The sequence below is a fragment of the Ooceraea biroi genome, chromosome 6 (assembly GCF_003672135.1).
Source record: "Ooceraea biroi isolate clonal line C1 chromosome 6, Obir_v5.4, whole genome shotgun sequence".
Taxonomy (NCBI): Eukaryota; Metazoa; Arthropoda; class Insecta; order Hymenoptera; family Formicidae; genus Ooceraea; species Ooceraea biroi.
Genome location: NC_039511.1, coordinates 6,770,408 through 6,794,310, shown reverse-complemented (window position 1 = coordinate 6,794,310; position 23,903 = coordinate 6,770,408). Strand labels below are relative to the sequence as shown.

The window sequence follows — 23,903 nt, the reverse complement described above, 5'->3', positions numbered from 1 at the left end:
AAGCCAAACAATTTCGTAAAATTAATTGTGATGAATGTAAAATCTGCTTAATCTACTCTTAACGCTACCCAGGAACAACGAAGTGCGTGTGGTAGATTTTTGTTCCCTTCGGGGTATCTTGGTACCCAGTAACATTTCAACGGCTGTTGGTTCCTTAAAGCAACGGTCATTTGCCTCGGAGAGGAATAATATATCGCTCCATAAGACATTCGTTACTTGTGCTTAAGAAGCTTTCCATCCATATCCAGACCTTTTTCGTGATTATTAGAAGACCGCCGCTGATCTTGAATCAATTTTCAGTGTAAAATTAAAAAAAATTGTTTTAATTTTTTACCAAATTGTTTCTAAAAATAACGTTGCTGTAGCATGCCTCGACGTGGTGGCCGTGGTGGTCGTGATCGGGAGGTTCGGGATGGGCGTGACCAACGTCTAATGCTTCGAGCAATTAATCGTGCTCATGGTAATTACACACGAGCACGAGCCCTTTATGCTAGTTGGTTGCGACGCCAAGCTAATGGCAGACCATTACGTCCAGGGTCCGTGCCTGATCGTCGAGAATTTCAACGACTCGATGAACGATTACATGATCAGGAGCAAATGAATTTTGCAGGTGCTGGCTACCGTAGGGCAGGTCGTCCTCGTGTGTCTTGGAGAATTGAGGAACGTGTGATTGCTCTAGCTCGAACTTATCCTGTCATGGGATCACGACGCATAGGCGCGCGAGACGGGTTGATCATAAAACAGTCTTGCGCATTCTCCGTGAGGAAGGCCTACGACCCTACAAAGTGCAAGTAGTGCATGAGTTACGACCTGGTGATCGCACAGCTCGTCTTCGTTTTTGTCGGTGGATGCTTCGCAAGATCCGAAGATATCGGCACTTTCTGAAAAATATAGTGTTCACTGATGAATCCAGTTTCTCCAGCACTTCCATTTTGAACCGGCAAACTGTTCGCATCTGGCGCAGACGCAATTCACACGCAATGGTCCAAAGAGTTCAGCAGGGCCGTTTTTCAGTCAATGTTTGAGCAGGGATACTCGGGAATGATTATATTGCTCCTGTGTTTCTCTCAAACCGATTGTCAAGCGTTGAGTATTTGCGGTTTCTACGTCATACTCTCCTGAATCGACTGCGACGTATGGTTCCGAGGAATGCCCATAATCGAATTTTTTTTATGCATGACGGTGCTCCACCGCATTTCGGCAGGCAAGTCCGCGCTTTTTTACAACGAGTTTTTGGAAATCGATGGATCGGTCGTAATCCTGCGCCACACTTATGGCCCGCCCGTTCACCTGACCTGAACCCTCTGGACTTTTATTTCTGGGGAGCTCTGAAAGCCATTGTTTATGGGTCAAGCTGGGCTTTAAGGACAGCTCAGGATTTACGAGATCGCATTGAAGAGGCGGTTGCTACTTTAGCACGAAATCGAGCTGTACTCCGTAGAGTGTGAGATAATTTGGTGGGGAGACTCCAAGCTTGTATTGATAACGGTGGTAGTCACATTGAAGCTGGCAGACAAGCACAACTGCTCAGAGCTATTGGGGCCGATGGGTCAGTTCTGTTTGTTCGTAGGTAGCGTCGACGACGATAAAGTGAGAGGCAAGGGGAACTCACTGTAATCAAGTCACCCCGAAGGGAACAGAAATCTACCACGTCCACGTCGTTGTTCCTGGGTAGCGCTAAGAGTAGATTAAGCAGATTTTTGACCTTGAAAACGAATTTTTCAGGGTCATTTTTGGGGGGTGATTTTCGCTACTCATGATCAGGATATTCAGAACATGATTTTAAGAACTTTATAAACATCAGATTTATTTTCTGACTTCATAAAAATCGATTTTTTTGAAATTTCAGGCAAAAAAATTTCAAACGAAGATTTCTCTATGAAATATTGATTTCCGGCATATGGTTCCTTTGAGACTTTTGTTCAGCTCGACGAGTAGAATCGACTAAGCTAATAAAAAAATTTGACATTGAAAATGACCTTGAAAGTTAATTTTGCGGTACCATGTTTATGATGCAATGTTGGCGATCTCGATGAGTAGAATCGACTGGCGAAAGCTTGACCAATAATTTTTCCCCACCCTGTACGTATATCAGAACAAAAAACGCGTGACAATATTTCCTCGGCAACTCGCGCACGTCAATAAGACGCTAAGAAATTATCGTCCACGCGCCGTATCGTCTGCCGCCGCTTGCCGCTGTAATCCGATACTCGCGGCCATCGCGTCGCGCGAGCGGCAAGCCCTGTTATACCCGCTTACTCGCCTCGCTCTGGCTTGTGCGTACTGATTCGCTCAGTATCTTTTATTAATAACCCGAAATTTACGTGATAAATTGCAAAATGGTATAGGACTTTTTTATTTAATGTGACCAGACCTACCTGTGGGCGGAAGGTTTAAACCTTTGAGTGAAACACCCTGTATATATAATATTATATACAGTGCTGGCAAAAAGTTCCGGAACGGTTAAAAATCTTATAAAATAATGATTTAGTGGAAAAATATTTCAAACAAAAAGCATAGTGCTTAAAAAAATCTATTAGATGATGATATCTATTTGACCTTGGTATGACCTTGGAAAGCCCGGTCATGGTCAACATAAAACTCTTAAATGGAAACCCCTATTTTTTATTACATATTCTTGTAGCTTAGCTCGAGAGCTTTTCGAAACGCTATAATAAATTTTTTTCTCTTACGTATTTTTTGACTTATAAGGCTTGAAGGTTACACAGTACCGCCGGCATTAGAATTACTCAAGGTGTACCGCATGGAGGTTGCACGGTTGGATTTATACCTCTTTTGTGTGTGTGTGTGTATGCGCGCGCGCGCGCGCACACACACACTCATACACGCACGCGCGTGCACACACATACACTCCTACACGCACGCACACACACACGCACATTCATACACGCACGCGCGCGCGCCCGTACACACACCCACACAAAAGAGGTGTAAATCCGATCGTGCAATCTCCACGCGGTACACCTTGGGTAATTCTACCGGCGGTACTGTGTAACCTTCAAGCCTTATAAGTCAAAAAATACGTAAGAGAAAAAAATTTATTATAGCGTTTCGAAAAGCTCTCGAGCTAAGCTACAAGAATATGTAATAAAAAATAGGGGTTTCCATTTAAGAGTTTTATGTTGACCATGACCGGGCTTTCCAAGGTCATACCAAGGTCAAATAGATATCATCATCTAATAGATTTTTTTAAGCACTATGCTTTTTGTTTGAAACCTTTTTCCACTAAATCATTATTTTCCAAGATTTTTAACCGTTCCGGAACTTTTTGCCAGCATTGTATATTACATACATACAGGGTGAGCCATTTTAAACAGTCCAGTTGAATATGTCGAAAACCGAGTCCGATAGAACAAAATGTTTTAGATGAAATTTGTAGGGTTCCGAGGGGGTCAAAAGGTGGTGACCTTGTGATTTTACCAAGGTCATTTTTCGAGGACATATGAAGGTCAACTTTGGTTTTTTAAATGGAAACTAGTATTTTTTATTGCATATTTGAAAATATTATCGAATGTTGCATAAGAAATATTTATGACTTGTATGGGCTATGTCTAACAGTTTAGAAGTTATTCAGGCATGATGAATTTTTTCCATTAAATTCTACCACAAATAACGCGGGCGCGGATGTTTGTGTTTGTCCATTCTTAGCGATACCCAGGATCAACGACGAGGACGTGATGGATATTTGATCCCATTGGGGTGCTTAGAACTAGCTGACATGCATCTTATTTATGGCGAAGCGAGATGTAATGGAAGAGAAGCTGCACGCTTGTACGAAGAAAGATATCCAAATCGCCGTCAACCTCATCATAGCACATTTGCTTCTATTCATCGTCGCCTTCGAGAAAGTTGTAACCTAAAGTGCAGTGGTGGTGCTGGTCGTCCAAGAACAACACGTACGATAGCGTTCGAAGAAGTCCTAACCGCGTAGAAGAAGAACGTTCCACAAGTGTTCGCGGAATTTCGCATAACATGGGGGCTTCCACGACAACAGTATGGCGTGTTATGCATGAACAACTTCTTCATCCCTACCATATTCAAAGAGTACAAGGTTTGAATCCTGGAGACTACCCTAATCGGATCGCTTTCTGTCAATGATTTTTGAGTCGCAATTTGATCCAGCCTAACTTCGAAAGAATTGTGTTGTTCTCGGATGAAGCGGGATTGTCTCGATTGTGCATATTAATTATCGGACACGAAGAAATTTTTCGATCGGACACAGTTTCGATCGGACACATTTTCGATCGGACAGTTTCGATCGGACACATTTTCGATCGGACACAGTTTCGATCGGACACATTTTCGATCGGACACATTTTCGATCGGACACATTTCCGATCGGACACAGTTCCGATCGGACACAGTTTTCATCGGACACAGTTCCGATCGGACACATACAGTTTCCATCGGACACAGTTCCGATCGGACACAGATTCTATCGGACACATACAGTTTCCATCGGACACAAATTCTATCGGACACATTTATTACCAAAATATGTTTAATGATTAGTAAATGATTCCGCATGTCTTCGACGGGGTCCGTGTTTTGGACATTCCACGCCAATCAGGGTCCACCTCGGGCGGGGTAGCCCCCCTGAGTTTATTTATATTTTTTTCTGCGGGTAATGCAGGTGGAGGGCGCTTCGCCGAAGGCGAAGCCTCTCCACCTGCTTTACCCGCCTCACGCGAACATTGTCGAATCATCGGTACGATTCCACATGGGTTCAAGGAGGTCTATGTTTTTGATTTTTCACGTCGTTGAACCAATACAGAATCGTACCAATTACTCGACAGTGTTAGCGTGGGGCGGGTAATGCAGCTGATAGGTGTGTCCAATAGAATCTGTGTCCGGTGGAAACTGTATGTGTCCGATAGAATTTGTGTCCGATCGGAACTGTGTCCGATGGAAACTGTATGTATCCGATAGAATCTGAGTCCGATCGGAACTGTGTCCGATGGAAACTGTGTCCGATCAGAACTGTGTTCGATGGAAACTGTATGTGTCCGATCGGAACTGTGTCCGATTGGAAATGTGTCCGATTGAAATTGTGTCCGATCGAAAATGTGTCCGATTGAAACTGTCCGATCGAAAATGTGCCCGATCGGAACTGTGGCCGATCGGAAATTTGTCCGATTGAAACTGTATCCGATAGAAAATGTGTCCGATTGAAACTGTGTCCGATCGAAAATGTGTCCGATCAGAAAATATCTTCGTGTCCGATGAGTAATGTGCGCAATCGGGACTCACTCGATGAAGCATGCTTTACTCGGGATGGTGTTTTCAACAGTCGCAACAGCCATATCTGGGATGATGAAAATCCTTATGCTGTCGCTTTTATAAGACACGAGCAGCAATTTTCCGTCAACATTTGGGCTGGTATTGTGGGGGAGAATTTGATAGTATATTTGCTGCCACCTCGTTTGAATGCTCACATTTATCTCCAATTCATACAAAATATTTTACCAGGACTTTTACAAAATGTCCCTTTGGATATAAGACGAGACATGTGGTTTCAACATGACGGAGCACCTGCACACTTCAGTTTGAACGTACGCCAGTATCTGGATCAGCGTTTTCTGAACAGATGGATTGGAAGAGGGGGTCCCGTAACTTGGTCTGCGCGATCTCCTGATCTTAATCCCCTCGACTTTTTTCTTTGGGGTTTTGTGAAGTCTCTGGTATACTCCTGTACTTGGAAGGAAGATCTTTTCGCAAGAGTCATAGCCGCTTGCGAACATGTGTAAACTATTCCCGGGATATTCCATAGGATCCGTGAATCCATGAACCGAAGATGCCATCTGTATATAGAAGAAAATGGCTAACATTTTGAGCATTTGTTATAAATCCAAATAATTTACTCTCCTGCAAAAACGGCTCATTTTCGGGTATCGGCATATTAATAAAAGTTGCTTGTTTTGGTGTTCTCTATAACCCCCTGAAGTTGTCGGTATGTTTTGGAACACCCTGTATATATATATGTATATACAGGGTGTTACAAAAGTCTGGACACGGTCGAATATCTCGAGAAATACGCCTCCAATGAAAAAATAGAAAAATACGTGTTTAAAGTTTTCAAGAGAAGAATCCAATTATGCTACAAGTAAACCGCTCCGGGACCCCCCTTGTGGGTGGGGCGGGGGGCAACTTTGAAATTTTAAATGGGAACCTCAATTTTTTTTCTTGCAGATTCGGATTCTACGGGAAAAAATACGTAACTTTTATCTGAAACAGTTTTTCGAATCTTCGTAGATGGCGCTGCAATCGGCGAAAATCGGGCCTGGTGCAAGTTTCCCACCTGCCCCAACACAAAACGCACTTCATAATATTCATTTCCTCCTTCGCCGTCCCCAAACGCGGGCTCGGAGACCATTCTCGTTTTTCTTTTAATAAAAACTCTTATTTTTTAATGCATTAATTCAAATTAATGTCGCAGGTCATCTGGAGTTACATTTGATTTCTTAATCGCAAACTCCTACTTTTGACTCCAGGTACGACAAGAGTGGATAAATTAACTACTTTTAGCACTATCCAGGAACAACGACGTGGACGTAGTTTCCTGTTTCCTTTGGGGTGCTTGATTAACGTGAGTCCCCTCGCCTCTCACGAATCGGGGTGCTTGGTTAACGTGAGTCCCCTCGCCTCTTACGAAATGGTGTGACCTAGTTGATTAAGTGTTCGAATTGCTGTCCATTTGCTGTTTGACAATGACCTAGTCGCAAATAAAAATTATCCAGAACACTCCGTCTTGTTTCTGGCGTGATAAGGTCTACTTGGCGCACAATGCGATCCGTAAGTTCCTCTAAATTAATTGGTTTTGTAGCATAAACGTTAGTTTTTAGGTACCCCCATAGAAAATAATCTAACGGTGTTAAATCTGGAGATCTTGGAGGCCATTCAATAGTACCACGCCTTCCTATCCACCGATTTTCAAAGATTTCGTGCAAATATTGTCGGACTACGACCGCAAAGTGAGGCTGGACACCGTCTTGTTGAAACCAAACGTTTTGTAAGTCTCCATCAAACAAATTTTCAGCGGTGGGTATGACTTCATTTCGTAATAGGTTTAAATAAGTATCTCCATTCAAATTACCGTTTATGAAACATGGACCAATAATTCCACGGGCGCAGAAGCCAGCCCAAACGTTTAGTTTCCGGGGATATTGAGTATGGATATCACGCATCCAATGAGAATTCTGATCAGCCCAATAGCGGCAATTATGCCGATTTACCTCACCATCTAATTGAAAAAAAGCTTCATCCGAGAAAATAATGCGATCGAAAAAAGTGCGATCAGCATTGTACAGGCGCCTCATTTCATTGCAAAACTCTATCCTTCGATCTGCATCATCCTCATATAATTGTTGAGCGAGATGAATTTTGTAAGGATGCCGTTTATTACGACTTAGAATACGATGAACGGATGCATTGCTTATCTCATGCTCCAGTGCCGCTTTCCTCGTAGAAGTATGAGGATTTTCGACAAACGTTTGCAAAACCTGTATACTTTTATCAATGTTCATCGCTGATTTTGGTCTGCCAGAACGGAGTAGGTCCTTCACAGAACCTGTGTGTTCAAATAGTACGACCGTTTTTCGTACAGTAGAAATTGAAATCGGTGGACGATTTGGATAGGTGTTGTTGAATAAAGTAGCTGTCTGCTCATATGACCTAGTGCGATCACCATAACCCCGTATCATTAACAAAGTAATTGGTTCTCTTTCAGACAAAGACATTTTAAAAAACACTGAAATCTTTTTCGGCATAGCAATAAACCAATATTTTTATTAGGGCACGATAGATCGCCTCCAGGCAGAGTTCACTGTAAATCAAACAACTCCAATTTTCGAAACAAAGTTAACTACTTAAAAAGTATCATGTTATCGCACATGTTATCATTAACTCAAAAGTACTTAAAAACATAAAAATGCAGAAAATTAAATCAAAAGAATAACAAAATTTTAAACAGAAAAATAAAAAAATTAAAACAGAAAAATAAAAAAAATTTTAACAAATAAAAAAATTAAAAACAGAAAATCCAAAAAAATATTTCAGACAAAAGTTGTTCAAATTAATTAGTAGAAAAAGATAATATAATAAAAAATAGGAGTTTTCATTTAAAAAATTAAGTTGACTTTGGTCTGACCTTGGTAACACTACCCATGGTCACACTTATATTGCCACTGAATGCGCTTTTTAAAACCTTACAACTTTTGTCTGAAACATTTTCTTCTAAACTGCAATTTTATGAAATATTCGACCGTTTCCAGCTTTTTGGGACACCCTGCATGGGAAGGTTTTTATATCGCCATTTGTTTTAACGCAAAGGTAGGGGCTATAACTTGCAGAATATACTACTGGCATTACCCACAACATTTCTGCATACAGTTTGAATCGAAAACGATGAATCAGCTGGAAACGTTCCTTTGTCAAAGTGATGACCTTGACAACATATGTCAAGGTCAAGGTCATCGGTGAGGTTTGACCTTTTATGCATATTTACCTGAGATCTCATCCAACATAAAAATGTTGGATAATAAAGATTTATCTAATCGTGCAAATCTTTTTAATACTTCTAATTGTCAAATATAAATTGTGACAATTTAAAATTTTCTTTCTCCTTCTCTCTTTCTTTCTCGGTTTCGTTCTATGAGTATAAAATGTTCCAAATTATATCTTAAATTGTCATAATTTATATTTCAAAATTAGAAGAATTATTTACTTATTGTACTAAACTTAATTTTAAAGGATTTACAAGAGATGCCGTAATGAGCGCCTGATGGCATCGGCCCATACTGAAGCCAATCATATGAAAGCCCTGTCATTAGGCTTTAAGAATCAGTATATTTCATTTGGTCGAAGTGTAGACAACGTATTGTTTTGTGCAGTGCCGAGATTTAGTTGCACATTTCGGACCGATTTCGTTGTCAACTCCCACTGTTCCCCTCTTGCCGCGCGTATCTTAGCAACGAGGTGCCGAACGCTAATAATTTAACGGCATGTATCTTGTTTATTAGCGTCCGGCACCTCGTTTCTAAGATACGCGCGGCAAGAGGGGAACAGTGGGAGTTGACAACGAAATCGGTTCGAAATGTGCAACTAAATCCCGGCACTGTTTTAGTGCATTCAATATGTCGAGTTTTGTGCCAATGAAACACAATTTGCGGGAAGCGTTACTTTTTTGCTTCGAGACTTTAAGTGTTGGCCGTGACTTCGATTCGCGAGGCCAAATGAACTCTTTTCGATGCGAACGTGAGAATGAACTTGATAGTGACTCTGACTTTCTTCAACAAAGACTCGGATTTAAAACCGCGATAATAATCGATATTTTGACTAACACGTTGTGGAATTCAGCGGTTGATCGGATACTGAGACAAAATCTTTTGAAGGATACTCAAAGAGATGTCATTGACAACATATCTCAAAGTCAAGGTGATTGAAGAGAGGTGAGTCTCTTTTACGGAATACTTATTTGAAATATTACTTCAGTGGACAATATGCAATAACAATTATGTCAAACAGTATTCAAATTCTTGACATTACCTTTCTACCGAGAGATAAGCCTTGTTTCCCAATTTTATATGCATCGCACCATTGCAGAGTAGAGCTACTTGAAAAAAGATTGCACCGAGGAGAAAGGTAAGGCCCACAGCACTCTGGCTATACCGTTTTAGGAATGTCATCAGGAAACCAAAACCAATCCAGATCATCACATGGACATCTTGATACACTGTATTTCAATCAAATCCCAGAACAAACAGAAAAATTTTTTTTTAAATGACATGTATGCGCAATGTGCATTTGAATTATGTAATTAACGCGTTTTACGTGTCATATATTTCAAACTTATAAGGAATAGTTTCAATTCATTATTATGTGTTATTTAATACTTATAATTATTGTATACAGAGTGCGAAATTTTAATTAAGACATCTAAATACCCTCACCCAAAAAAAGGCAATGAAGGTTGAAATTTGTATTTTGAGAAAATTTGAATGGCGGTTACGTGAGACGATCAGTTTTCCAATGGCGGATAGAGTGGGAACCTGTAAAATTGATGATTGCAACTTCCACTTTTCTGAGTTACACGGAATGAACCAGTTGACGTAGCTCAATGAGAAAAAAGCGTGTTAAATTTTTAATTCTACCCTTCAAAATGCACTTTCGTGGAACTCGGTACGATAAGTTTTTGTTACGTCTATTTAAAGAAATGTAGGTTTTATGATCATAAATTGTGTTTTAAAATGTATGTCTGCCGCCGTTATCAAATCTAGATTTAAACCCAATTGAAAACTATGGGATAATCTTGGTAGGAAAGTACGAAATCACGTACCAGCTCCCTTTGGCGAGAACTTCAACAAGTACTTGAAAGAGCGTGGAATCAGATAAACCAGATAGAAATATGAGCACTGATCACAAATATGCACAGATGTGGTTTCAAACAATCAATGTGATACATTTTAAACAGAATTACAGCGGTAATTAATAACGGCGGCAGACATACGTTTTAAAACACAATTTATCGTCATAAAACCTACGTTTCTTTAAATAGACGTAACTTAAAAAATTATCGTATCGAGTTCCGTGAAAGTGCATTTTGAAGGGTAGAATTTAAACACGCTTTTTGTCCCATTGAACTACGTTAACTGGTTCACTCCGTGTAACTGAGAAAAGTGGAAGTTGTATTCATTAATTTTACAGGTTCTCACTGTGTCATCCACCATTGAAAAACTGATCATCCTACGTACCTCCATTACAATTTTCTCAAAATATAGATTTCAACCTTCATTGCCTTTTTTAAATCACCTCGACATCATAATTATTAGCCGCGTTATAAGATTTGAAGTTTCATCATTTTTTCCCATTTTTCTACTCTACCACTTTTTTGAGTAAGTATATATGTATAAAATATAGTGAAAAGAAATGTTTTAGACAAAAGTTGTAGAAATTGCTAATATTTTAGTGGATCAAATCTGGCAAATGTCGATGTTCGGACATGAAAACTTTCTAATAGAAAAGTTGTAGAATTTTAAAGGAAATGTATAGTGATGTTATTAGTTTGACCTTTAGGTTTGAGTGAAATAACAATCAACTTCATATTTCTCAATAAGATCTTAATTTAAAAATTACATTTATAGTTCTTCATGACAAATTCAATTATCATACAAGGTCATTCGAGGTCAACTGACCAAAATAGTTTTATGAACGTTTCTTCTAATAATTTTTTCATAACTTAATAAAATGAAGAACATGATGGAACACAACATACATTTGTCTCATACACAAGTGATACATAACAACGAAATGACTATAGTATACATACATTTTCATATTCCACATTTGATTCTCAGGAAGCAACATAGATAGAATGACTTTTATGTTGCTAACTGGAAGACGCACGTTGTACACAATAATCTCGATAAAATTACCTTTTTCAAAACAAAGTAAAAAAAGGCGCCAAGTATGCGCGTGGTATATGCTCGAAAAAACCAATGTGGTAGTTTCTTTAATTAAAAAAATATTAAACCAAGTAATATGTACCTTTATATTCTTATTCAATGATCCTATTCCAATCCAAGCGATAGTAGTTCTAATTGTCTTTAAATATTATTATTTTATAGTATTTTTCAAAACAATTTATGAAATCCTCAAATTGCGCCAATTACAAAGAGAATGTATTACCTCGAAAATTAATTATTGTACAACAATTTAAAAAAACCAAGTAGTAGTATCTTATCAATTACATAGAGAATATATGTATATATTGTCTTGAAAATTTGTTATACAACTACTTTCAAAAAATATAAAACTTTGATTGATTAAATAATATTTAATGCAAAATACTTGGCGCTGCTAGACCGAGTATTACAAGAAATCTCTCTTTCTCTCTTTCAGCGTTTAGTATTAAACGCGTGAAATTTGTTAGACTTCTTTTTATATGAATTTTATATGTAAACAAACGGCTTGAGCTTTAGTAGGCGTGTATTAAGGAGCGCAGACGAGATGCTAGGCGCTGGCGAGGTCTAGCAGCGCCAAGTATTTTGTATTAAATATTATTTAATCAATCAAAGTTTTATATTTTTTGAAAGTAGTTGTATAACAAATTTTCAAGACAATATATACATATATTCTCTTTGTAATTGGTAAGATACTACCACTTGGTTTTTTTTAAATTGTACAATAATTAATTTTCGAGGTAATACATCCTCTTTGCAATTGGCGCAATTTGAGGATTTCATACATTTTTTTGAAAAATATTATAAAATAATAATATTTAAAGACAATTAGAACTACTATCGCTTGGATTGGAATAGGATCATTGAATGAGAACATAAAGGTACATATTACTTGGTTTAATATTTTTTTAATTAAAGAAACTACCACATTGATTTTTTCGAGCATATACCACGTGCATACGTGCCTTTTTTTTAAAAAGGTAATTTTATCGAGATATCATGCATTTTTTTAGTAATATATAATACAATGACACAATAAAAATATCGTCTGTGAAGCTGGCACGACGTTCTATCAATATCGAAAAAATATTAAAAGTTCTAATAGCACTTTTCATAGTTCTACAGTTCTTGATAAAAATTAAAAAGAGTTCCGCATTCCTTCTATTGAAAAATCAAAATTGAAAAAATGTGCTAACTTCGTGAATCTAGCACAACACTCTCCCCTCTAAAGTACTAAAACGTGTGGAAAATTATTTTTGACTATAGTTCCCGATAGTTCTAATCGAGATTCACACATATATACAATTTCAGATCGATATTCCACCAATTAACAATTTTTGAATAATTTGTTATATCTGCGTTCAGCACGACACTTAGTGAAAATGCGTCGTGCTGATGATTTTCAGCAGTTCTAACGATAGTTAACTCTTCTTGAAACTAATTCTATTGCATAGAACTCTTGCATAACTGTCGAGAACTATCGTTAGAACTGCTGAAAATCATCAGCACGACGCATTTTCACTAACAAGGGAACCTTCACAACTGTCCCTCACCGATTTTGATGGGCTTTGGATATGTTGTAGAGCATCGAAAAATATTAGACTCCTATTTTTTTTTTGCGGCGTATCTCAACGTTTAGGGGTTGAACAGCCCCTCGAAGATAATGAATTTTTTCATTGTTAGCGAATATCTTTGAAAATATAAGATATATGAAACAATGTTTTATACAAAAGTTTTATAGTATTTTATACTCTTTACAACGGTGTATTGATATTTTTCGAAAATGTCAAACTTTTTAATTTACCCCCACCCCCACTCCTTATTGTTGCCCCTAAATGTTGAGATACGCCGCTAAAAAAAAATAGGGGTCTAATATTTTTCGATGCTCTACAACATATCCAAAGCCCATAAAAATCGGTGAGGGACAGTTGTGAAGGTTCCCTTGTAAGTGTCGTGCTAAACGCAGATATAACAAATTATTCAAAAATTGTTAATTGGTGGAATATCGATCTGAAATTATATATATATATATATATATATATATATATATATGTATGTATGTATATATATATATGTATGTATGTATATATATATGTATGTATGTATATATATGAATCTCGATTAGAACTATTGGGAACTATAGTCAAAAATAATAATTTTCCACGCGTTTTAGTACTTTAGAGGGGGGAGTGTTGTGCTAGATTCGCGAAATTAGCACATTTTTTTCAATTTCGATTTTTCAATAGAAGGAATGCAGAACTCTTTTTAATTTTTATCAGGAACTGTAGAACTATGAAAAGTGCTATTAGAACTTTTAATATTTTTTCGATATTCGTAGAACGTCGTGCCAGCTTCAAAGATGTATAGAACTGTCTAATCGCGTTTTTTCACAAATTAGTGTATAAAATTGTTATATGGACATAAGAGATATTCTCGATCTGAAAAGAAAGGAGAATGTTAAAAAAGTGCCGATTTCTGCCCAAAAAGGTGTAAGTAAAAGGGATAGTGTTTTTTTATAGATTTTGACCTCCTGAATACGATAAAACAATTGAAAAGTGTGTGAGCGTTAGGGAACACCTTGAAAATTGAGTTTAAACATGGTATATTGGTAAACCTTCGGAAAAGTGACCTCCTCGTAAAAATGAATAAAAATATCAAATTCTTATGTATTTTTGCCTCCTGAATACGAATATAAAACTTAAAAATGGCGGTCGAAACCGGAAATACCGCAAATTGCAAAAAACTCTGAAAAACGCAGGTTTTCGCAGTATATCTCCGAAAATATTGATTTTAGAGGAAAAAGTTTCAAACAAAAAATGAAGGTCTTGAAAAACTCTACAAAAAGGGTTATATGCATTTTTGGCGTAAACTTATTTTTTTGGCTGTTATGTAAAAAAATAATGATTGTTATGGATTGATCGCTCAATCATATTTTATTGGTGCGTATTAGTGATTTGAAGTGTTGTGAAGCAGTGACTTTAAAGAAGACTCAGGATTCACGGATTCTGAAGCCAATTCGGAGAAAAGAGGTATTTACAAAGTTAGGAAAGTTACTTTTTAAAACTACTGCGTTATTGTTACAGTTACTTTCGATAAAAAAGGGGTGTTTTCCAACAAAGAACACAGTGTTACACAAAGATATTTTAGAATATGTGTAACCAATACATATGTAGCCACTAAAATCCTTTTTGTGTAACACAGTGTGACATAGGGCCATATTCAAAACGCGCTTCTAAAGATGTTAGCGCGCTTTTATGTCATTCTATCTTTATCATTCATTGGATATACAACAAGGATAGAATGACAAAAAAGCGCGCTAACATCTTTAGAAGCGCGTTCTGAATATGGCCCATAGTGTTTTTTGCTGTAAAACGTCTAATAAGTTATTACAGTTACTCGTTACCGATTCTAAAAAGTAATGCGTTACCTAAAAATAACAATAAAAAATCGTACTTTTCGTTATTTTTTCCTTAATATTAATTCTTACCATATAATGTGAAAAACAACACTTTATGTGTACAAATATCTTTCGAGTCTGATTATTGTTTCATATATTTAAAATGATGATAAAAAAATTTGAAACAATTCATGAACATACTTTCAAGTTTATAGAACAAATGTATGTACTTCATTTTGTAAAAAAAGAAATATGATAAAAATTAAGTATGGAAGTATAATCAGGAAATGACCAAATAAGTGGGAGATAGAAATCGCTCGGACTCAAAAGATTAATATTTGTACAGTAAGGATTAAAACAAAGTTATAAGAAATAATGATAACGCAAAATATAAAACGCAATCAGAAAGTTTCGTCGAGAAGATATGTTTTCGACCTTCGATGTCGAGAAAATGTTTATTTCGATGTCAAAACATGAATTAGGGGAGAGGTGGTATGAAAGGGACAGTTTTCATCGGTGATAATATCTGAAAATATGATCATAGATATTTTCAATACAAATGCATTAATAAAAAGTATGTTTATTAATCTTCACTTTAAAAATTATATAATCTTGTCAACTCTAACAGATAATGTTAAAATTTTATGTTTTCTAAAAAGTGGAAAGTATCCCTTTCATGACGTTATGGTTTTGAATGGGACACTACATGTCATGAAAGGGACACATGAAATAAAATAACTACCACTGGCATTATAATTATATTTAGTCCTTAAATTACACAAAACAACAAATTAAATCTTCGTTTTATCAATCAGCAGATTTACCAATATACTTAGCAATTCAAAAAAAGTTTTTTTAATATCAAGTAAGAAACATTTCAAGGAAATCTTTGCAGAACAAACTTAAACACAAGGTAATGGTAAATATTAGGTAATACCATTATTATTTCATTAAATAGTTAATATTAACATGATTACATTATTTTGCATCAAAAAATATAGATTATATGGTCATGAAAGGGATGTCTCATTCAAGACTGTTTTCTTTGTCCTTTTCAAAACTAGGTCTGTTATTTAAGAAATAATCTCAAAACAAATAAAGTAATCAGTCTAATTTCTCTATGAGTGATTCCTGTTCCAATTGAATATGTAACGAAATTTTGTAAGTATAAAACTAACGTTTATTACATAATAATATCTCAACTATAACAAAATGTGATGAGAATTATACTTACAGATGCGAAAATATTTCAATGCGACTCATAAGTTTGTTATTAATGATAGCACCGTAAAGTTTGCGTTAAGTGACCAGGTAGCAGTGTTGTAACTAAATAAAAAATGCTTTCTAAACGTATTTCATTCAGATACTAGTAATTATGTACTTTAACGGACCCAGCCCCGATGACCTTGACTTTGACATATGTTGTTAAGGTCACCCTCCTGAGTGACCTTGAAGAGGTTTTAGCCGTCGCTCGTTGTTTATTAAAAAGTTATTAACAAAAGAAGTTTAATAATTTTGCACGAATTTTCAGCTGTCCACGCGAAGCAAGGACTTGAGTTTGACATATATTACAAAGGTCACCTTCCTGAATAACCCACACTAGGTTTCACCCTTCGCTCGTTGTTTGTTAAAAAGTTATTAACAAAAGAAATTTCGAAAATATAGTAGTTATTTTGAAAGAATATTGAATATTGAAAGATATAAACGACGAATATGTATATGAACGAAGAAAGGAAAGTCATTTAAAGCAGTGAATTGTTAATATATAGAATAGTTTCTTTTAATATAAGTACAAAATATTCTTCACTTTAACCAAAAGCACAAACAGTTAAATACAAAGTATTCTCTGCTTTAACTTAACCTAACCTAACCTAAGCTAAAATTCCATCAAATATACTCTTTCGTAAACGTATATGGTATCGTAAAATTATGCTTTATTCATTAAACATTTTTGTTAATAACTTTTTAACAAACAACGAGCGAAGGGTGAAACCTAGTGTGGGTTATTCAGGAAGGTGACCTTTGTAATATATGTCAAACTCAAGTCCTTGCTTCGCGTGGACAGCTGAAAATTCGTGCAAAATTATTAAACTTCTTTTGTTAATAACTTTTTAATAAACAACGAGCGACGGCTAAAACCTCTTCAAGGTCACTCAGGAGGGTGACCTTGACAACATATGTCAAGGTCAAGGTCATCGGGGCTGGGTCCGTTAAAGTACATAATTACCCAAATTGAGAATTTGCACTCATCATTTTTCCAATAACATGATTATGCCTTAGGGGAGACCGGGGCTCGTTGACACAAGAGGCAAGTTGGCATTGCGTTCAATTAATGTATTTGTGGCAAAAAGAACTATAAGAAAGTTACTTCAAAATAACTCTTTCATAACGTAGATACTTTTCTCAAAGTTTCATTTAAATCAAAAAAGTATTATAATAAAAACAAGGAACATTCTGATTCAAGAGCAGCCAAGTAAATTTTTGAGCATTTCAAACTTTCGTATTAATATTCTTTAGCTTGAGAGAATAAATCTAAGTATCGCATTATTAGTTAAAAGAAATGTTTCTGTTACTGTTAGCACATGTTATTTTGAATAATGACAATAATTATTTATAATAAAATGATTTAAATCAAATGTATGTAGAGCTGGGGTACGTTGGCTCAAATTTTATGGGGTATGTTGGCTCATAGCATTAGCATAGCATTAGGTTAGGTACGTTTATGTATTGTTGCTGTCTGAGAAGTGAGAACATACCTACGATCCTACGATTGCTATAGTATTTAGAAGTGATACATAAAAGTGATACATAGAAGATTAATTGTAAGTAACTTTATATATGTATAATATGAGACTGCTAAAACAATTCTATGCGTGTATATAACAATGTAACCTCAAATCTAATTGTAATTGTTGTAATTATCGACGCATAGCCAACTTATACCGTGATGTATGTCAATTTACCCCAATATCGGGGCAAGCTGGCTACAATGCAATACGTTCGTATCTCACTCATTACAAAAAAACTATGCAGTATACAGGATCGTTTCTGGCATGGAAATGTAGAGAAAGGTTTGCTCTATTATATTAGTACAGTTTAATTATTATAATTAGTTGTTTAAAGAGTCAAATGACGAAATTATAAAAATGGTGCCAACGAGCCCCGGTCTCCCCTATACGCGCAGCGAGACCGACCGTGTACTATTACGCGACGCGACGTTTTCAGAGACGCTTAGATTATCGGATCTCAGTAACGACTGATCCGATCAATTTCTAAGTAGGCTCAATGGATAGCTTGCGGTCGAATTATGTAATAAAAGTGTTTTCATTTTTCTCCTACGTGCCCTACGAGCGGAGATATTGCGATGCAAAGTCTGAAATTGGCAAATTTTCGATTAAGAAACGTCGTCGTCATCATTATTGTCATCGTCGTTTGTACAGTACAGTTTTGCTCCGATAAGTGGCAGCAGCGCCGATCTCATGCTATTGGTATATCCGTGTGACTCACACATAACGATCATATGTAGAGGCTCTACATTAGAAAACTCTAACTTATCGACCCGACCGTCATGTGTAAGTCACACGGATATACGGACAGCATCTCCGCCGGTCGGTGTACGACAACTGTACGACGCGATGTAGTGCAAGAAGTTGGAGTGAGAAAAGATATATTTGCGAGAGAACGAGTGAGTGAGAGAGCGAGAGGGCGAGTGAGTGAGAAAGCGAAAGGGCGAGTGAGTGAGAGAGCGAAAGAGCCAGTGAATGAGAGAGCGAGTGAGTGAGAGAGCGAGAGGGCGAGAGAGCGAGTGAATGAGAGAGCGAGAGAGCGTGAGTGAGAGGACTACGTCGACGACGACGACGACGATGACGACAACGACGACGTTAATTAACTAATTCCGGATACTTTTTTTACAGAATGTATATTTATATTTATTTATTAAACGAAATAAAAAACGACGGGGGTAAACTCTTTTTTCTTGCATATATTAACTTCTGTGCATAAATATACTTAATATAATTTTATATTTTATAAACATGTAAGTTAATACTTTTAAAAACCTTGAGTGACAGGACTATGGCTTTCATATCCTCATATATTATAAAAAAGAATAACATACTTCACACTACAAAATGTGTGAAATCACAACAAAATTACCTTTTTAAAAAAAGGTACAAAAAAAGCGCCAAGTATACGCGCCTGAAATTCTTTCAAAAAAGGACTCTACAAAACTAATGATATGAACAAATTGCGCCAACTACAATGGGTATGCAAACCAGAAACTCTATTACTTTATTATTACTAAGATAAACCCGATGTAACGCCAGGAAGAAACCAAATAATCAATAATTATCACGACCAAACTGGCAGTTTATTGATGGAAGACGCACAACGTTTCGATCGCAATTTCGATCCTTATCAAGTGCAAATACAATGTAAAATCTCTTTCTACAACAAACATGCAACAAACATATAATATAATGGTAGTAAACTTGGATAAAAGGAAAAATATAATTACAATTAAACAACTTACTGCCGAAAAGAAGTTCAAAAGACGAGGTGAAAGACGCGGAGGATTTGTAGAGACCACATCCGTGATGTGTGGAAAGTCACAAACAAGTGACACCAAGTACAAAACAAGTTACATATTTGCCAGAACGGTATCATAAATGCAAGGCAGGTTTTCAATGTCCATCTGAAGGTTGATCGCATTATTGTGTCTTCTAATGAAAACCATTTCAGCGATCTCCCTCTTTCTTCGCTTATGTTCACAATGAAAAATTTTAACATTGGTCCAATCGAAGTTGTGATCGTTATGCGTTCTGTGCTTGCTGACAACAGACCAAGAACTTTCTTTCTTACGTATGTCTAATTGATGTTTTCTGATTCTAGTGTTTAAATGTCGCTTAGTCTGGCCTATGTAGCAAGCATCACAATCCATACGTTCAATTTGGTATACGACCTCTGTTTTGTCACCTTTGGGAACCTTGTCTTTACCTAACTTAACAAGTGAATCTAGCTTTTAATAAACTGTGTAGACTGTGTTAACTTGAAAGCTTTTAAGGATATTAAAGATAGTCTCGCTTACACCTTGAATGTATGGAATGCAAACGAAACTTTTGTTATTATTGTCAGTCCTTTCGGAGTATATATTGAAATATATACTCGTATATATTGAATATTGTGGTTGAATAAAAAACCAGAGAGTTTTTAGCAAACAAGCTAGTAAAAGATCAAAGATAATGAATAAGTCATCCAATAGATAATAATATAATTGACTAGCGATTAATTAATTATATCTTCAATTCAATTGTTACTTTTTAGTTTATAAGTTTTAAAAAAGTTTATTCTTTCTTTTTCTCTGTGTTTTTAAGATAGATATTATTATATTATAATTTAATGTTGAAATTTCAGTGTCTCATTTTGTGTTATCAATTAATGTTGTCAATAAATAAAGTTGCAAATAAAATTTCATCAATTTAAAGAGGTTTGAAATTTTGATCCGCTTTTGGACCCGTGCCTAAATGCGAATCAGTTGTTATATTTTTGTTTTGAAAATAGTACACTGAATATCCAGCTACACATTTTCTCTATAGATTTTTATCTATCAAATACCTGAAGACCAAGACATTCCGTTGCTGATCCAAATTTGATCCCCGGGTCTTAATGCGGATCAAATTCAGGGATACAATTAAACTTGTCTCCTGCTTTTCAGAAGAAACTGATTAAATTACCTCTTTGGAATTTCATAGAGGATATTATAAGCAACATTTCCATGTTGAACAAATTTCACTGAGAGCAACTGTTTTCAACGGAGAGAAGGGTTTTTAAAATCTGATCCGAATTTGGTCACCCTACCCTATTTTTGAACTGAAGCGTAAATTAGAGATATACGAAGCAATGAAAAATAAATCAAAGCATGTAAAATCGGACGATAAGAAGAAGTCCGCGCATTGTGAGACGAGTAAACAAGACATTAAACGTTGTTTTAATTGCGGTAATCAAAATAATTTAAGTGCTGTTTGTCCAAACAAAGAAAGAGCGTTACATGTTTTCAGTGCGACCAATACGGACATATTGCGGCGAAATACCCCGCGTTAGAGAACAGAAAAACGATGAGGAGTAAAGACAAAAGCTGTAATGCGACTCATAGTAAGACGTATAAATGTTATAAAAACGTTGGCGAACGGAATCGAATTACTGGCTCTAATAGACACGGGCAGTGATATTAGTTTAATATGAGCAGATTCATATGTAAAAATCGGGGCGCCGACGTTAACTAAACGACGAAATTCCGTGGCGTAGGTTCAGACGAAATTACCACGCTAGGTAAAACCCGAATAAATATCTCCATAAACGAATGTATGTTTAGCGTAACGGTTCATGTAGTTCCTGAGGCGCTTTTGCAATGTGAGATCCTTATATATATTATAATTTACATAGTTAATAAATCCATAAAATAAAAGATCCGTGTTTTTATAAAACTTGTATGTTAGTTTCTTAAGACTTAGCTTCTAAAGATATTATACATGCTTTATATTACCCTTGAAAAGTTTTCTTTTCAGAAATACAAGAGAAATTATGTTAAGTCTCAAATAAATGCACTAATGGATCTAAAGGTAGAAGATCGTTAAAAGATTGAAAAAAAAGAAAAAAGTGTGTACTAATATACAACTTACATGTGTACATAACAGGCAGACAGTTCGTTGCTCCATTTAAATAAGGTGCAATGCTATTCTGCCGTTTACCGGCATCTGCTTCGGGAGCATATTCATATACGGCTAGAAGAGCGCACAGTAAAAAACCTTGTATAAAAAGAAGTATAAATGCGGGCAATGAGCCCTCGCACCGTCTCAATCGCATTAGCACTATGTATACAATATGTCTGAAAAATAATTGACACTTTATCAGTTCAAACACTGTTCGTATGTACTTTTTGTCCAAAAGCATTATAAATATAACAGGAATCTATTCCTGAAAGTTTGCCGCGCACTTAGGAAACACCCTGTATTTCTCGTTAAATTAAGAGCTTATAAATTTCAATGATCTTACATATATTGTCAAGGATATTGCTTTAATTTATTTACAAAAAGTTTCAACCATCACTCGTTGTTTATTACAAAGTTATGAACATTTAAAGATGGTAAGGTCGCTTCTAATTGTAATATTTATCAAATGCTTGGAATATAAACTACATTTCTGCATGAATTATCGCAGAAAATGTGTAAGCGGGTAAAGGTCCCTTCGCCTGTACCCAACTTCTAAAAAACTCTAATGTAACCAATCTATTTTCTAAACATGAAACATTCGAAGTAAATAGTTCTTCGAGAATTTTACCGTTTAATCTTTAATACGTTCCATGTCGCGTGAATCACTAGTGACTTACCTGGAACTTCCGTTCAGGCTATTTGATATATTGTTTATAATAAGACCCAAAATCATAAAATCCTTCCTGTTATCATCTGTCGGTAGACAATTATGATGTATATTACAATATTAGTGATTAGAGTCACCGGTGACTCACACTGCGCAGCAATCACTTTCGATCTGAAATATCGAATATTGATAGAATAGAATTATTCCCTCATTGTCAGAAGGATATTTAACACGTGAGTAACCTGCAGCAGGTTTTAGCTATTGTTTATCGTTAAAAAATTAGGTAATTATTTACAATAACGGACCATCCTCCGATTTCAATAACTTTCTAATATGTCATCAAGGTCATCATCCTGAGTGATGTTATGAAGGTTTTAGTAGGCGCTAATTGTTTATTAAAAAGTTATTACCAAAAGAAGTTTAATGATTTTGCACGAATGTTCAGCTGTCCACGCGAAGCAAGGACTTGAGTTTGACATATATTACAAAAGTCACCTTCCCGAATAACCCGCACTAGGATTCACCCGTCGCTTGTTGTTTGTTAAAAAGTTATTAACAAAAAAGTTTAATGAATAGAGCATAATTTTACGATATCATATACGTTTACGAAAAAGTATACAGGGTGGTCCTGAAATAATTGATCAAAATCGGGGATTGGATTGGGCTCGTCATAAGGATGGAAAAAGTTCCCATAATTAGTCCAAAAACGCATCCTTCAGGAGTTACCGACTCATTTAATTATTAATACCTGATTCAAAAGAATGGAAGGCCATGAAAGGAAAAAACTTTATTTTTATTTACAAAAGTTGTTGAAAATGTCCATCGTGAAAACGTGAATAGAGAATAATGAAAACGAATTAGAGATAACGTTTTACAATAATCACAATCCAAGAATGATAACTAATGTTCGCTGATTATCTATATGTAGACACTGGCAGAGACAACACCAAACTAACTTCTTCCTTTTGACTAATGCTTAGCGATCCCGAGAGAAAGTGACCGAGATTGTTGTGTTTTGAATTATGAAGTATTGCCTCGGTGCTCGAACACACACACACACACACACAATAATATTAGATTTTAATTGTGACAACAGATCACTCCATTACTACTCGATTAAGCTACTTATTGAACACATTAATTAAAAAAGCCCAAATCATAGTAACGATCAAAACTTTAAAAGTATTTATTTTTTGAAATTAATAATTAAATGAGTCGGTAACTCCTGAAGGATGCGTTTTTGGACTAATGTTTATGGGAACTTTTTCCATCCTTATGACGAGCCCAATCCAATCCCCAATTTTGATCAACTATTTCAGGACCACTCTGTATTTAATGGAATTTTATCTTTAAATCAGAACGATGCGTGTGCGTCGCGAGATCGTCGCGAGGCGTATGCTGTAGACGACCATTTCTCGTATCATTGCGTGTGAATAGTGTGATCAGTGTGAATAAGTAAATACCTTGAAAAGATATCAGAAATAGGTTTGGGTTAGGTTATATTTTCCGAAACTGGAGCCCCGGACACATATACGCTCGTTTTTCAGCCCGCTTCATGGGAGGGCGGGGGAGGGACTTCGCCCCTCCCCCCCCGGCGGGTTCCGTGCCGTGTACCAGGTGATCAAAATCTGTACGGTGAAATCTGTAACACCGGC

At 36.2% G+C, this 23,903-nt stretch overlaps 1 protein-coding gene across 7 annotated transcripts in view; it reads right to left on the bottom strand.

Moving 5' to 3' along the window:
• Positions 1-23,903, bottom strand: part of LOC105276776 (ammonium transporter Rh type B) — a 352,615-nt gene that overhangs the window by 198,836 nt on the left and 129,876 nt on the right. For 4 of the 7 annotated variants that reach the window (XM_026970179.1, XM_026970180.1, XM_026970183.1 and 1 more), the window contains one exon: positions 9,565-9,751. In XM_026970179.1, the coding sequence (XP_026825980.1) occupies positions 9,565-9,751 (187 nt within the window). Of the gene's footprint in view, positions 1-9,564; positions 9,752-21,551; positions 21,758-22,258; positions 22,420-23,903 lie in introns of all 7 variants that reach the window. The other 3 variants (XM_026970178.1, XM_026970177.1, XM_026970182.1) reach the window with 2 other exon arrangements.